The sequence below is a fragment of the Columba livia genome, chromosome Z, assembly GCF_036013475.1.
Source record: "Columba livia isolate bColLiv1 breed racing homer chromosome Z, bColLiv1.pat.W.v2, whole genome shotgun sequence".
Taxonomy (NCBI): domain Eukaryota; kingdom Metazoa; phylum Chordata; class Aves; order Columbiformes; family Columbidae; genus Columba; species Columba livia.
Window position 1 is genome coordinate 83,663,791 of NC_088642.1, and position 14,984 is coordinate 83,678,774.

The following is a 14,984-nucleotide window of genomic DNA, read 5'->3' on the forward strand; positions in this document are numbered from 1 at the left end:
GAATTCCCGACATGGTGCAGCAGTTTCTGAGTGACTCTGAATCTGTATTTTGGTCTCACTGTGTGTTCTGTTCATCACAGGGTGTTCTGCCTTCACTGTAGACTTAAAGTTGTAGGATCATGGAATTGTTTTGGTTGGAAAAGACTTTTAAGATCATCAAGTCCAACCATTCTCCACCCCCAGCACTGCCCCATGCCCTGAGAACCTCATCTCTGTCTGTCCAACCCTCCAGGGATGGTGACTCCAGCACTGCCCTGTGCAGCCCATTAGCGCAGTCACAGCGAGACATTTGGGGTTGAGGGTGGCCTCACAAACTGTCTCTCTGGCTCCTTTTGGGCACTCGTGACATTTCTTGCCCATGTCCATGGCTGCTGGTGGAGCAGCAGATAGTGCAGCTTGTGGATCTGCCTCCACATCTGGGATGTCACAGTTCTCACTGTACTGAGCAACAGTAAAAAGGTGAAATAGAAGGTTATTGATGAGTGAGTTTCTAAAAGCACATGGTGTCAGAAAAATAAGAAAACAACCCAGGAAAACCTTCAGAATACAACCCTGAAAAGAGAAAGTACAGAGGTATTGCTGCACATTTCCTGTCCATCTACTTATGCATGTATCTATCCATCCATCCATCCATCCATCCACCCACCCACCCGTCCATCTAGACATACATCCATCCATCCATCCATCCATCCATCTCCATCCACCCATCCATCTACACATCCATCCATCCATCCATCCATCCATCCATCTCCATCCACCCATCCATCTACACATCCATCCATCCATCCATCCATCCATCCATCCATCCATCCATCTACACATCCATCCATCCATCCCTCCTTTCACATGGTAGTACAGTGCAACCAAATGCTGCTTTATCTATGCACTGATTGGTATAATTATACCAGAAGGGTCTGAGAGCCTAATTATAAATTTGGGTCACACATGAATGTATATTTGGAATGTTGCTGCTGTTTGAGTGACCTCAGTGCATAAAGGAGTTATCTCAGTATTTATCACTCCACGCTGCAACCAAACTCAAAATGATCCCTCTCTCTCCCCTGAGAACACACTAAATCTAAAAGTTATTTAACTTTAAATGAGTAGAAAGGAAATTAACTGGGAGGGAAGGGAAAGTAAACTCTAGACATCCAGGACGATATCTAATTGAGCTGCAGGATTAGGGATGTACTTTTCCTTGCAAAGGTGCATTCGTGCAGCGTTAAAACCATTATCAGGGAGGTTATATCTCTGTTGTGGTGTTGGTTTTGTTTGTTTTTTTTTGTTTGGCTGGTCGGGTTTTTTTGTTTTGTTTTGTTGTGTGTGTGTGTGTGCGCTTTGTTTTGGTTTGTTGCATATAAAAGGCATCAAACAAAGGTATTGGGAAGAAAGAAGAACACACATCTGTAATACCATGCTTTGTAATACCATTTTGAGAGCAGCTCAAAAATTGAGTAGAAATCCAATCCAGGAAATACAGAGAATGAGATGAACAGGCATGACCCAAATAAATAAATATCTCAGAGGCAAGCCATTGTCTCATGTGTGTATGAAAGAAAATGCAAGAAGCATATAAAATAATTCATATCCGAAGTAGTAAAAGAGTTTTACCTTGAAATTCGTTAGAACTTGTTCCATTCTGCCTTTGGCACAAACCAATGTAATAAAACAAATTACAGCGGGGGATGTTTGCTTTTCCCCCTTCACAGCAATAGCAGCTGAACTTATGAGTTCCCAGGCAGCAAAATCTATAACCAACTCTCAGCTCCCCAACGCAATGGTGCTTATGTGCCTTTGTACAGCACTTTGCATTCTAAAGCTGAGCTCTACACTGGTGTAAAATACGGGTCTGTCTCAACCGGCGTGAATTTTCTGTTTTTTTCAAAGTTACAGCACATTTTCCACAAGTGCTGATTTTGTAGAGGATATGCATTGTTAAAAAATGAGGAGAGCTAGATTTTTACCTCATACTGTTGGATTCTGCAGATGCTTAAATTTAAACTCCTGTTTCCTGAGCACTTTTCACTGAGTAAGGGGTAGCAAAATGTACTTTTATTTTTATTTTTTTCCTACAGGGTATGTAATACAACTTCGTGCTGTATAATTATCTTGTCCAAGGAGTTCATCACTGATCACACTAAAAGTAACTTCACATTCTTCCAAAGTGAAAAAACACTGTGCTATTTTTCTTTAGGACACAGAGAGTTCACAGTTGATAGTTTCCTACCCGGCTCCTTTCACCTGCTGTAATTTTTCTCCTAGATGTTAGTACTTTAGTGTGGAACCAGCTATAGGCTAAGACTAACATAGAAGGATTTCTGCCTAACGCATTAACGGGACAGGCAGCTGCTTCCCAAGCTGCCGTCAGATGTGATGATGCCTCTCCCACCACCAGAGTAGGAGGCACAAATATCAAGACCATGCGCCAAAGATACGAACTATAGGCTGCAACTTCTTTCCAGGCTTTTAATAGCAGCAAGCTAAAAAAAGTTACAGCTCGTCTTGAGAGTCACGAGTCTGGCTTTCGCAATATTCCCTTTTAATATTTGCAGTTACTGATAGTTCAAGACTATGTGACAGCAGGCTGTGAAGGGAACCACAATGGATCTAAATTTACCCTGAAAAGTCTTTTTAAGGAAGGTATTTTGCATTGAGATGGGTGGGAGAAGGAAAGTGTGGGAGACAAGGAGGGATTCTTGCCATTCAGGGAGGTTTGCACTCACCTCCGCAGTCGGAACCCCAGCCTACCGAGGGCTGTTCTCTTCTTTGAGGTGACAGCGATGCTGGTGGCCCTCACCCACTCTCCACGGATCACTGAGCACGGCTGGTCGTGGAGATGTGTGTCCCACACCCCTGCGCTCGACGTCTGTCTTTCTTTAACCACAACAGAGCCGTCTCCCTCGAAGTGCCCCTTCTCCTCTGCAACAGGGGATCGTACGAGCCACTGTATGATCTGGTGGACAGAGGGTTTTGTTGGGGCACAGACCGCCTGAGTTTATTGAATTATTGGCTACGCTGCTTCCTACAGAACTTGGTTAGAAACTGCTTACATAGAATTCCCTCAGCATAAGTGAGTTTGCTCAGCATAACTTCTGCAAGCTGTGAACCTTTGAACTTTCTGCTTCGTTAAGTAAAAAAGGCCTCAGAGTCTTCAAGAGAGGAGCCAAGGGGAGCAGCGTCCTGGGGATAAGAACAGAACAGTGTCTGACAGAAGAACGTTTTGGCTGTTACCAAGAACTTGTCTTCTCCAGCTGCAGGTGAGAAACAGCCGGTGACGGCCAGAACGTTACTTGACAGCCCGCCTGACGAAGATGAACAGACCGGTGAAGAATGGGAGAGCCCAGACTCCAATTCTGCGCTTGGCCCAGTGGCACACGGGGGTGCAGGCCGGGATGGGGTGAATTGTCCAAGGGTTTTCTGCTGGGGTCCCTGTGCAGGAGGCACCGGCTCGAGCTGCTCTGCGCTGCACCTTGCAATAAATTGTTTATTTTAGAAGAATTCCTGGAACCCACGCCTGAGTCTCTGCTGCGGGAAACCTAGGGAAAAGGAACTTCTCTAACAGTGATTTTAAGAAACTCTAAGCCAGGAAATGGGCAGCTATCGTGACTCTTGTCCACAGCTTGAAAATCCTAATAGCAACACTAACAGATTAGAATCATTGCTTTATTATTTTTTATTTTCATGTACATAAAGGCAAAATAACATCATGTCTTAAGAACCACTGTCATGATTCATCCAATTAGGCAGTCAGCAGCAGAATTACCAAGACATAAATAGAGTCTGTTATACACATTTATAAATATGACCCTGTCCCTGATGATCACAAGCTTTTCTTGATGGGAATGTTTACTGAAGCCTGCAGTCAAGAGGATACACTGCTCCAATTAAGATTAGTTAAAAAAAATAATTAGAAGTATAAACTGATACCACACATGATATTCCCAGTGGATTTGGGTCTCAACTGCAAAACAAAGTATATTAGAGGAATACAGGTGTTTTAAATATCTGAATGTTTTACAACATCTGAGAGACAAGAAAAGTTTGCTGCTACTTAGACAAGTAAGATTCCGTGCCAAGAAAAAGTAGAAGCCTTTTCACCCTGCCAATGCAGTGAATATTGTACTTCTGTATGTGGCCAAGAGGGAAATAAAGACAAGTACTCTTCATTGCAAATAGCGCTGAAGTTTCAGTGAGGAAGAAAACAAAAGCAAAATTGAGGGTTTTCGTTTCAAATCAAGAGTATTTTTATGGTGGAACCCATGTCAACACAAAAATAACCACTGTTGTTGAAGAAAAAGTAAAACTAAAACAAAGCTGCAGTTTATGTAACAAAAGAATAACACTAGACACAAATAATTAAAAAAGCCCAAACCACATATGGTCCTGGAAGACAGACTAAGTTGCGTAAACAGAAGATTTTTCATTTGAGACAGTTCATACTAGGCACTTGATGACAATTTCTCATTTAGTTCCAGAACTCTAACATCCCCATTAGCTTTGGCATTTTCTATAAGTACCTGCAAAGAAAAACAAACAATGAAAAAATTAGATTTTCATAATTTCACTGTTATTTTTTTTTACTGGCAATCTCAAATGCATGTTACTTTCTGCTGTGCAATATCCCTAAAAGTTTAAGTAACCCATAAGCCCAGATGGCAAATACTTAACATTACACATCAGCTTAAAACATCAGGCACTTGAAACCCCTGCCCTGTCGTGACTTGCTAAACCTGTGGTCACTTGCAATTAATGACTAAACCATCTTTTGTTACCTGAAGCTGACACAAAGTTTGACAATTACATTACCTCCTGGTAATGAAAGAAGCAGAGCTGGGTGAAACACACACTTGCCTCCTGCTAGTGCATTTGTATAAACCTAAATTGGGCAAATGGGAGCATTCTCTGCAGCTACCTAAACAAACCAGCCAAGGTATCCTTTTGTCTTCCTCATTTAAATCTACCCTTGATTTATTTTCCATACCTCCTATCTGCAGCTTTTCTACTAGTTAAAAAGCTCTGATGAGAGTCTAATGTTCACAGATGCTCATGAGCCTCTGGCACCTCTCATGTAATCCAATCCCATTATACATATTAAAAAGGAAAAACATTAAGTAGAATCAAGCAAATCTTTAACCATTTTGGTTACTGTGCTCATTGGCAGGGAATTCAGATGACTTTACAGAAGTGCAATGAGATCATATCAGGATCTTCCGAACTCATTAATTCTAGCTTGTTTTTAATGAACCTGTGTGTCTGTGTATGGATTTTTATCAACACTGAGCCTGCTTGATGTGTTGCGCCTCCAAATGTACCTCATTACAGACTGAATATTTCACCAGGGAACAGCAGTTAAACTGGGCAAAAGAGCTCACCGTGCCAGCGGCAGCAGAGAGGAGATTATTAGCAGAATGTATTCAAAGTGACTTAAATTACAAGCCCAAATGAACAACCCCTCTTTGCATCACATGAAAGAGCTGTGTGGATTTGTGAGTTTCATCAAATCCATTTGTGAAGTACTACCAACAGAAACTAATGTACCATTTACTATGTACTGAAAATGTTGTACCATTACAGCTATAAAAAAATCCTAAGTACAGGATGTACAGCACTCTACTGTTCAGATCTGGGTCAGGGATACCGCACTGTTCCAGCCAGGCTAGAGGGAACTTACATTTTTAGTACATTAATACATTCTGGTAAAATTCTGCTAAAACAGTCCCTGTGTTTACTGAAGAGTCACTAGTGGAATTCTTGCCAGTTTGGATTAAAGAGAGATTTTACTGTTCGTTTTTCAGTAGTATTGCATGGAGAAATGGAAGGCTTTCAAACAAACTGGATGCAACTTTGAAAATTCAGGTGTATTTTGTCAGTATAGAATCCTTAAACACTGCAACGTCTAGAGCAGGCAAACCAGCACCTCCTGAGCCTCCCTACACCCCACTTTAAGTTGTGAGCACAATATTCAACATAAACAGATTGAATTTCTGTATAAAATAGATTGTCTTACATCTATTAATTCATAATCATCTTTGGCATACAGGTGTCGCAAGAGGTACCAGCGTGCCACTGACACTATGGTTTCTGGATTTCCCGGTTGATACACCACTCTCTCCAACATTCGACGAGTCTCCCTAGAAGCAAAACCAACATGTAATCCAAATCAAATGCAAGTGTAAAATACCAGTGTCCCAGAGCAAGCAGAAGTGACCAGGAGTAGTGAGGGAAGGTCCTTATTTCCATATCACCCAAGAAAGCGAGGATGCAGAGCTGTACATCCCTTTGTTTCATACGTAGTTGCATCCAGAATGCAACTGTCATAATTGTTATGTTTAATATATTGCGCTCAAATTAGTGCGTCAATTAGCAAATAACCCAAAATAGATTGACATAGCAGATTTTATAAGTGCTACAATAACACGACAAACATTGTGCTGCCTGTGAACTCAGCGCAACCTCTGATTTCAGCGTGTGATCTGCTAAACAATACAGCAGGTATTCTGTTTAAGAGCTATGAAATAAATCTTTTGGAAAACATTGCACTGGAGAGGAGTAGGTACTACAATACATCTTAACAATCCCAATAGGATTTAATATTATCCACAAATCTATTAATATTTAATCCTGGCACTCAAAAAAGGTTCTGCAGCTCTTGCAAACACAGAGGCAAGATGTGAAATTGCAGAATAGAATGAAATTGGAATAGAATACTACACAAAGTCTAAAATTCTATTTGACTAATACTACCTCCAAACACCACTAGCTTATACCTAACCAAGACACTTTCAAATTCACCATGCGATTAGAAATCTGGTAAAAACTGGCAAGCTTATGGATGTCACATTTATTCACTGGCGCTCCATCACCCTTGGCTCTGCATTTCATAAACAATGTGATTTTTACAACCATTGTGATTTTTATAACCATTGTGATTTAACAGGCTGTTGAGAGTTGTATCTTGGTTTTGTTTGCTATTTGCAATTAAGTTTAATTTATTGTTTCAGGATTTTGAATCACATAGGCAGATTGATTAGATCTTGGGATATACCCTACTGCTTATGTAAGTTAATATCTGAAATTGCAATATGACTGATATTAACTTATTAAATAAGTTTTCAGCCCAATTTTGTTATCATTGACAACCATCACAATCACATTTGGCTGCCTGTTACCTTCTCAAAAGCCTACAAAGTAAGCCAGTTTGTTAGAAATACCTATAAAACCAGGTGAAATCATTGAACAAAAGTATCAAGAATATTCAAATTTTCCACAGCATAAGGAAAAATACTGTAAAAGACAAACCAGACCTAATAACTGAACTCACAGAGGTGGTTCCAAGCACCCTCCCCCAGATCTTTCTCCCCTACCTCAAAAAGCCACAATAGCATGTGGCTGTTTGGGAATGAACACAAACTTTGATTGTGAACCCAATTTAGGATCAAAATGAAACCCAGCCTTAGACAGGGTAGTGATACCTGTTTCCACAGTGATATTTAACAAGATCTTTGAGAAATGTATAGTCTTCCTGATTAATGTATGCATGTAGGTAACATGCTTTAAAATAAAAGTTGTCTTACAGCTGTTTTTCCTCACGGTATGAAGGTCATACACTTTTTTTTTGAGAAAAGGAGGAAGATTCTGCTGCTTCCTGCTCCCCACTCTGCTAATCCCTTCCCCATTCTCCCTTGTAACTGCCACACTACTTCAAGAATAATTAATTTCCTGTTTCCAATTTTCTTTTAGTTCTTGATCGGGGGATAATGACCACTTGGTACAGTGTGCTCCATTCAGACTCAGCAGATCATCCGTACCTTGCTCCCATTTTGCGACTATATTGTAGCAGTGCTTGTAGGAGAGTTGCCAGGGGACAAGGAGTGAGTTTCAAGGCTTCTGTTGTTGCCTCTTGAACCAAGGATGGCCAGTGGTCATTGGAGACATTAGCCTAAGATGAGAGAAAATAGAAAAGGGAGGGAAGGGGAAGGGGAAGAAAGGAAAGGGAAAGGGAAAGGGAAAGGGAAAGGGAAAGGGAAAGGGAAAGGGAAAGGGAAAGGGAAAGGGAAAGGGAAAGGGAAAGGGAAAGGGAAAGGAAAGGAAAGGAAAGGAAAGGAAAGGAAAGGAAAGGAAAGGAAAGGAAAGGAAAGGAAAGGAAAAAAGAAAGAAAAATAATTAAGAAGAAGAAAAAATAAAAGATAAAAAGGAAAAGAGAAAAAAATAAAAAATAAAAAATAAACAGAAAAAAGAAAAAAGAAAAAAGAAAAAAGAAAAAAGAAAAAAGAAAAAAGAAAAAAGAAAAAAGAAAAAAGGAAAAAGGAAAAAGAAAAAAGAAAAAAGAAAAAAGAAAAAAGGAAAAAGGAAAAAGGAAAGAAGAAAGAAGAAAGAAGAAAGAAGAAAAAAGAAGAAAAAATGTAAAAGAATAAAAAATAAAAAAGAAGAAGAGAAAAAGGAAAAAAGAAAGATGAAAAAAGAAAAAGGAAAAAAAAGAAAAAAGAAGGGCTTTGTTGTAGTTTGTAGTGTAAACCAGTTTTTGTTCACAAGTCACTATAAAGTAGGTTTAATTGAAGCTGTTCTGAGTTATATAAAATATTTGGCAGGTTAGAAAGACATTTCTTTAAAACACAAAACGAAACCAACCTAACAAACGGTGGTAGAAGAACCTGGAAAAGTCATGTCAAATATTCTAGAAGCAGCCTTGCCAGCATTCCACTTGCTGGTTTACGCAAAGAACCTTTCCATTTTTTATATGCGTGTTTGAGTAATGCTTGTTTTAATCACAAACCCTTGTTTGCTCCTCACCTTCTAAATTTTAATTCCATGTACAAGACTATTCTAGAATGTAGAATTTATCCCCAGAAGTGACAACATATTTTACCAGAAATAAAAAACAACTCCAAGATGGTAATTATCTAATAGGGCAATTATTGAGCAAATCCCTGTATCTTTTGGCTTAAGAAAAATCTTATCCCCATTGAGTCTGGATAGTATTCCAAGCACTGCACTTGAAGGCGAGCCCAAATTTTCATTTGGACAGATAACTGGGAGACAAGCCATTTTCAATCAGAACTTTCTTGGATCTGAGCGAGGTTTTCACCAGACTTTTGCACATTTAATTAAGCCAGTGCTGATCAGAGAGGCCAAAGAGAAATCCACTGATAGCTGCACTGCTCATTCAAAAAGCAGAGATAATCAACTTTGTATTAATTACATTTTTAAACAAAGTGTTACGTGCTGTTGGGCAATTAGGGCCAGAATTTGACAAAGGAGTACTAATTAAGTTAGAGGGTACCTTGCAACCTGTGGAGATATTTAGGAGCTATGGTCAATGGAGCAGAACACTAGAAAATGGGCAGAAGAATCATGGAAGGAAAAATCCTGTCAGTTGACAAATTCTTGCCATTCAAAGCATATAGTCTGTGAGAAATAAACTTCTCTACACTGAGGAGGATTCTCCTTTCTCACCAGAAGCAACAGCTTTGCTTTATCCTCCATAAAACTGACTGCCTTTTCTTACTAAAGCACTCAGGGCATATGGAGTTCCTTTGCCTGATTTTGATGATGGCTGTTAGCTCGATTATCTGTTAAAATACACGAAAGAGAGATCCCTAAGATCACAGAGGTATCTACCTTTCACACCTGGCTTTAAAGAAGTCTGGTAGTGCACTTCAAGTTTCTGGAGTGACAATGCTTAACGAGAACAGACACTTGCCAAAAATTTATGTTCACCTGGCCCCTCAGTGCAAGAGGCAGAATAATTTTCTTTATACCACAGGTACGCTTCCCTTAGATTGTCTTTATACTTCAAGGCAGGGCATCGTATTCATAAATGACCATACAGCATAAAGTTACTTGAAACTTGACTGAAGTCTCCAGGAAAAATGTTTATTAAGGCAGCTGTCTGAACAGGAGGACAGAGACTTGAAGGGTATGTCAGTTTGGATTATAAAATTGAATCTGTTATTAGAGAAATAAGCCTTATTGAAAAATGTAGACAGTGGTCCTATGTGATTATTTCACAGAAACCTCTCTTACAAAAAGATATTCTAAAAACAGTCCACTGCCCCTTGCAGTCTCATTTTATTCTTAGTTTTCTTTCATACAACACAAAGTAATTTAAACAAGGGGCTTCACTTAAAGACTGCAGAGGCCTTACATCCCATGAACTCCTGTTAAATAATGGATTTATGTAATTTTGATTATCCTACCATGCAGACTTCCAGTGCTAGCATAGCTAGTCTGAGCAGACTGGATAACTTCCCGTGCCAGCTGCCCTGCTGTGACGCCAACTGCAGACTCTTCCTGTAGCACATCTCCGCTCCAACCATCATCCTCTGAGACTGATACACTTTTGCCAGCCACTGAAAATAAACATCCAACAAAACCGGTTATGGAGCCACCAAAATACACATCCATTAAGTACTATAATTTAGTTCAATTTGTGAGAGTACCACAGCGTACTATTAGCTAAAACACCACCACCCACCCAGCCCTCATTCATTCCAACAACACCCTGCAGGAAAATGTCGTCTGCTGCAGAGCTGGCAGTCCACATCACTACAGTGACTTATTTTGGAGTTCCCTAGACCACCTATGGACAACTGTTTGACAGCTCTGTTAATCTGGAGATTGCTCAGAGGTGAACGAATGACTCGACTGGCTTTGTGAAAGTCACCCTTCAGACTAGAAGACCATCGTGTATTGCCTCATTTGTCTCTAAAAGTTTTGTAGCGATGAAAAGATATTTTTTCCTCCAGAACAAGGGTTCTCCCAACCCATCTGAGTAATGCCAGGAACATGAAAGATGCCACAATGTGAACCAGAGCTCAGTTGATGGGTGTAGACTTGGGTTAAACAGCTTCTGACCTAGCAGGGTCATACTGGACGAGTCAGATGGGGCAAAGGAAGCAGACACTGGGATCTGCGCAGAGTTTTGTGCTCCTGCTGACTGCTCTGCCAGAACAACATGTCCCGGACTTGCTCATGAAGAGAAAGAAAAGGATCCAAACTCCTCTTTAATTCTCTAGTCACATCACATTTTTTAAAGTGGATATAGCCACAAGTTTGCAAATCCCTGAAATGTACACGATATGCATCAAGATGTACAAGTCACATTTAGAAATATTCTTTGCTGGATCATCAAGCAAACAAAGCAATTTCTTATTAAAAAAACAATTCCCCTGCTTTTAAGCAAAGGTTGTTAGACTTTTGCTAGCTGAAGAGTGCCTGGTGTTAGAAAGGGCAAAATTCTTAACCCTTTCCGATGCATAGAAGTTATTGCGAAGAAGATGCAAAGAAGAAGAGACAAACTAGGAAGTATTTATTAGCGCTAGTGAGATTGTGCATTCTTGACATCAAGCTGCCGGACTGCTTTGTAAAGTAAAACATCCATTCGTCTGCAAGGAAAGAAAAGGCTCTCCTTGGCCTCAGCTCTTTGCAGCTGGAAGTATCTAGCACTCAAGATGTGAAGGAGAAGGGAACCCTCATGAAAAGGCACAATGGCAGCTCTGGCAGATCAGCTTTTCTCTGTTTTCCTGGTAAGACACAGCAGAAAAAGTAGAAAAGCTATCAGGACAGCAGCCCTTCTGAATCCTGCAAAACAGCCATTTAGACACAAGCCAAAAACTTAAGGAAAAAGCAAAGTCAATGTCCCCTCTAACTTTTTAAAATTGTAAGGCATCATGATGAATACTTCTGACTAAGCCAAAACATTTATCAAACTCTTGGGAAGTCTAGAGCCAGAAATCATAAAAGCCTAGATCTATCCATTAGGAACAGAGGTAGCAACCAGGCTTTTTCAGAATGCTATCCAAGCCCTGAGATATCTGCTTTAATTGAAGGCTGGAAAGATCTTCCTCAGAGGTATCTTATCTGTGGTCTGGATTAAGAAAAACAAAACAACCCTTCCCCCAATCACATACACTTTCAGTTCATTTATTCTCCCTGCTTGTAAGCAAAATGACACTTGGCTATGCTAGGGATGCTTGCAGAATGTATATAAGACCCAATTCAATTTTCAAGATATATTACTAAAATAGAGGATACAATCATGGCCTCATATTTTGCAAATCCAGTCTGAACAAGTTCTGCAGTTCAGAAAGATGAAGTCTAACAAATCAAACAAACAAACAAAAATAAGCATCAAAAAAGCATCTTTCCACAAATGGCAGTCACATGTTACAGGAGGAAAGAGCATCTGCAGCCTTATAACAAGCAAGATAATGATCTCTGCAGCACCCTTGACCTGATCTTCTAAGACTGAAATCAGCTTTAGTGAATCTTACCACAAACAGGGTTTTATTTGTTCAGCATGCAGAGGGAGCACCATGAATCCTGCAACTGTACAAAGGGCTTTAAAAGTTCATAGAATTTTTCTAAACAACATGTGTCTAACATTGGTAAAGGATGATAGTAACTGTAACTAACAGCAACAGTTAGGAAAGAAATAAACATGCTGCATCACCAGAAAGATCTTTTGGCATGTGTGAGACAGACCTCTCAGATTGTCTCACAGAAGCAGCACATAGAGCAAGTTCTAACACCTTCATATTAACTAAAAATGATTTCTTGTGATGCTGTGGAAGGGAGTGAGTGATCACTCTTACTAGGAGTGATTTATTTTCCATGCAGACTTAACCTACTCAAAGGAACATTGACACCTGACACCAGGAGATCTCAGAGAAAAGAGAGTTTTTCAGGTTTTCAGACCCTGAATTAGGAGTTGTATAGTACTACACTAGGAAAACATTTACTTCCGTCTGTTCTTACGGGTTATGAAATATTTCCCTGGTTTCTGCTCATGTGCCAAGTTGCAGGTCCCTAAAGACACAGCTGCCAGAGGTTTATCTCAAGCTTGCCATTCTCCTGTTTCCATGTCTGCTTGCTCTTACTAACAGTCCTTACTACAACAGCTATTAAAGACAGTTAACAAAATGTTACAAGTGAAAATGAGTTGTTTTTTCCGTCACTGTCTGTCGGCAGACAAATAAAAGCAAACAGCAAAACAAGCTCTCAGCCACTAATATTGCAAGCTCTGCTGAGCGTGGCAGACTGAGTCAGGAGAGAATCCACACTTACTTGCCAGGCTGCCACCGAAGGGGAACTGGCCATGACTGTCTTGCGAAGCTCCTCCAGGACGTTGTCTGGAAGTTCTTTGTGAGACTGCAGCAGCTGCTGACACTGAACTTGTCTCAGAAGCAAAAACAGAGCTGGGTGTTCAGGGTAGCTTTTTAAACCCTAAAACAAAAACAAGGCTCAACATGACACCAGAATTATTTCCAAACATCACAAGATCCTTCGATTTTTCCATTTTGGTCTTCGCAGAAAAGAGCACTGAGTGCATTCTCAGGATGCTTGCAACATGGTGTTTTCTTCCTACTCTGCACAAAGGAGAGTTCCAGGAATTGACAGATGAAAACAGGTAACATATTTTCTGTCCTCAAAATACATTTCAAGTCTATCCTAAATTTTGTACCTGTCCTACCCTTATAGGTTTCTGAAAGACAGACACATAACCAGCAGACTTCTAGTTCTCCTTTGACTTCACAATCATTATGAGTTTTGGGCTAATGGAGGATAAAATGAGTCTAATGGCTGAAAGTGACCTTGAGTATGTTCCAAGCAACTTCAGTTCTCCCAGCTAAGGTGCTTTATTTTCATTGAAACAGAAGCACTTTACCAAACATTCCCTGTCCAGTAACAGCAGATACCCACAGAGTAATTTTCGGAATCAACTCATACAAAAAACTAGCCATCTATTCTTTATCCTTCCTAGATGAAGCATGTGAAGCTTCTGCAAGTCACCTTACACATTATTTTACGTGTCCAAATCACAATACTTTCAAGAATTAAAACTCAAACTAGATCTAAGAAACAATACAGGTAGTTTTCACTATTTTTTTTTTAAATCAAAATATGTTGTGAGCCGTTAACAATCTGCTGCTTTGTGACATATAGATACTTTATGAAACACAACAGAAGCTTCTAGTATTTGCTGTAATTTTCCTCCATTAATAAATGTGGAATCACGTTGCCTGTCTCAAATGGAACAACAGCAGTGCCTGACTCATCATCCCCAGTTATATTGCTTTCTGAGATTCCTGGGGTCTAAAACTGTCAATAAGAGCTTGTGGTACCAAATGTTACTCTTTTTCTTCACAAATTGCAGGCACTGACTGTCCTCTTCACTGGCTATTTAACTAACAAAAAACAAGCAAAACCCAACATAACCTTCTCTCATGGTCAGATACCACCTTGTATGTCTAGAAATCTGTGATCTTTGTTAACCTAAGACAGGTCAGTAGACATGCTGGCCAGAAAAGGAAATCACATCCTCACCACCAAATAAAGAGACAAGTACTAACGCCTAGAAAACCAGCATATTCATGGAATCCTTTTGTTGTCTTTTTGTTTTTTTAAACTCCCCTCCCTGTTAATATAGAAATGCCGTAAAGAAGCAGCACAGTTGTATAGGATTAGCTGCTTTCCTTCATGTAAGTCGGGGATGTGAGCTGCTGAGTCCAGTTGTGTTTTTGCCTATCTTTTGCCAAGTCTTATGTTCATGGACACATGAAACACACACTTGAGGCTCATTAACACGCAGCCCCTTCCCCAGCTGTGTTGCTTTAGGAATTTTCTTTTTAATAATTAAACTTGCAGCATCCACGTGTGGCTCTGAAGTGGAGTACCAACACAAAAGAGCAGAAGGCCCTTAAGTCTAGAATTCATGCCTTGAATTTCTGTAATGTTTTGTTTAAAACCAGGTTAATGAATAAAGGCAGGAAGGGCAGACTTCGCTTTGTCATGTCATACACTGCTTGTTTCAACTTTTAACATGGTTTTGGTGTTGCAACCGGAGTAAGTATCTTGGGGAGAGGGAAAGTACTAACAAATATTGCATCTCAGAGCTCTGATGGAACAGACAGTTGCTAATTCAAAGATTACCTTTCTGTAAAATGCACACAAATCTGTACAATTCTAAGACAATCTGCCAGTAT

The 14,984-nt window shown here is 39.9% G+C and overlaps 1 protein-coding gene across 14 annotated transcripts in view; it reads right to left on the reverse strand.

Moving 5' to 3' along the window:
* Window positions 1–3,649: 3,649 nt before the first annotated feature.
* Window positions 3,650–14,984, reverse strand: part of SKIC3 (SKI3 subunit of superkiller complex) — a 50,016-nt gene continuing 38,681 nt past the window's right edge. For all 14 annotated transcript variants that reach the window (XM_065046545.1, XM_065046538.1, XM_065046544.1 and 11 more), the window contains 5 exons: window positions 13,066–13,224; window positions 10,197–10,349; window positions 7,809–7,939; window positions 6,008–6,131; window positions 3,650–4,517 (listed from right to left, as the gene is read on the reverse strand). In XM_065046545.1, the coding sequence (XP_064902617.1) occupies window positions 4,440–4,517; window positions 6,008–6,131; window positions 7,809–7,939; window positions 10,197–10,349; window positions 13,066–13,224 (645 nt within the window). In that variant the 3' untranslated portion in view covers window positions 3,650–4,439. The remainder of the gene's footprint in view (window positions 4,518–6,007; window positions 6,132–7,808; window positions 7,940–10,196; window positions 10,350–13,065; window positions 13,225–14,984) is intronic.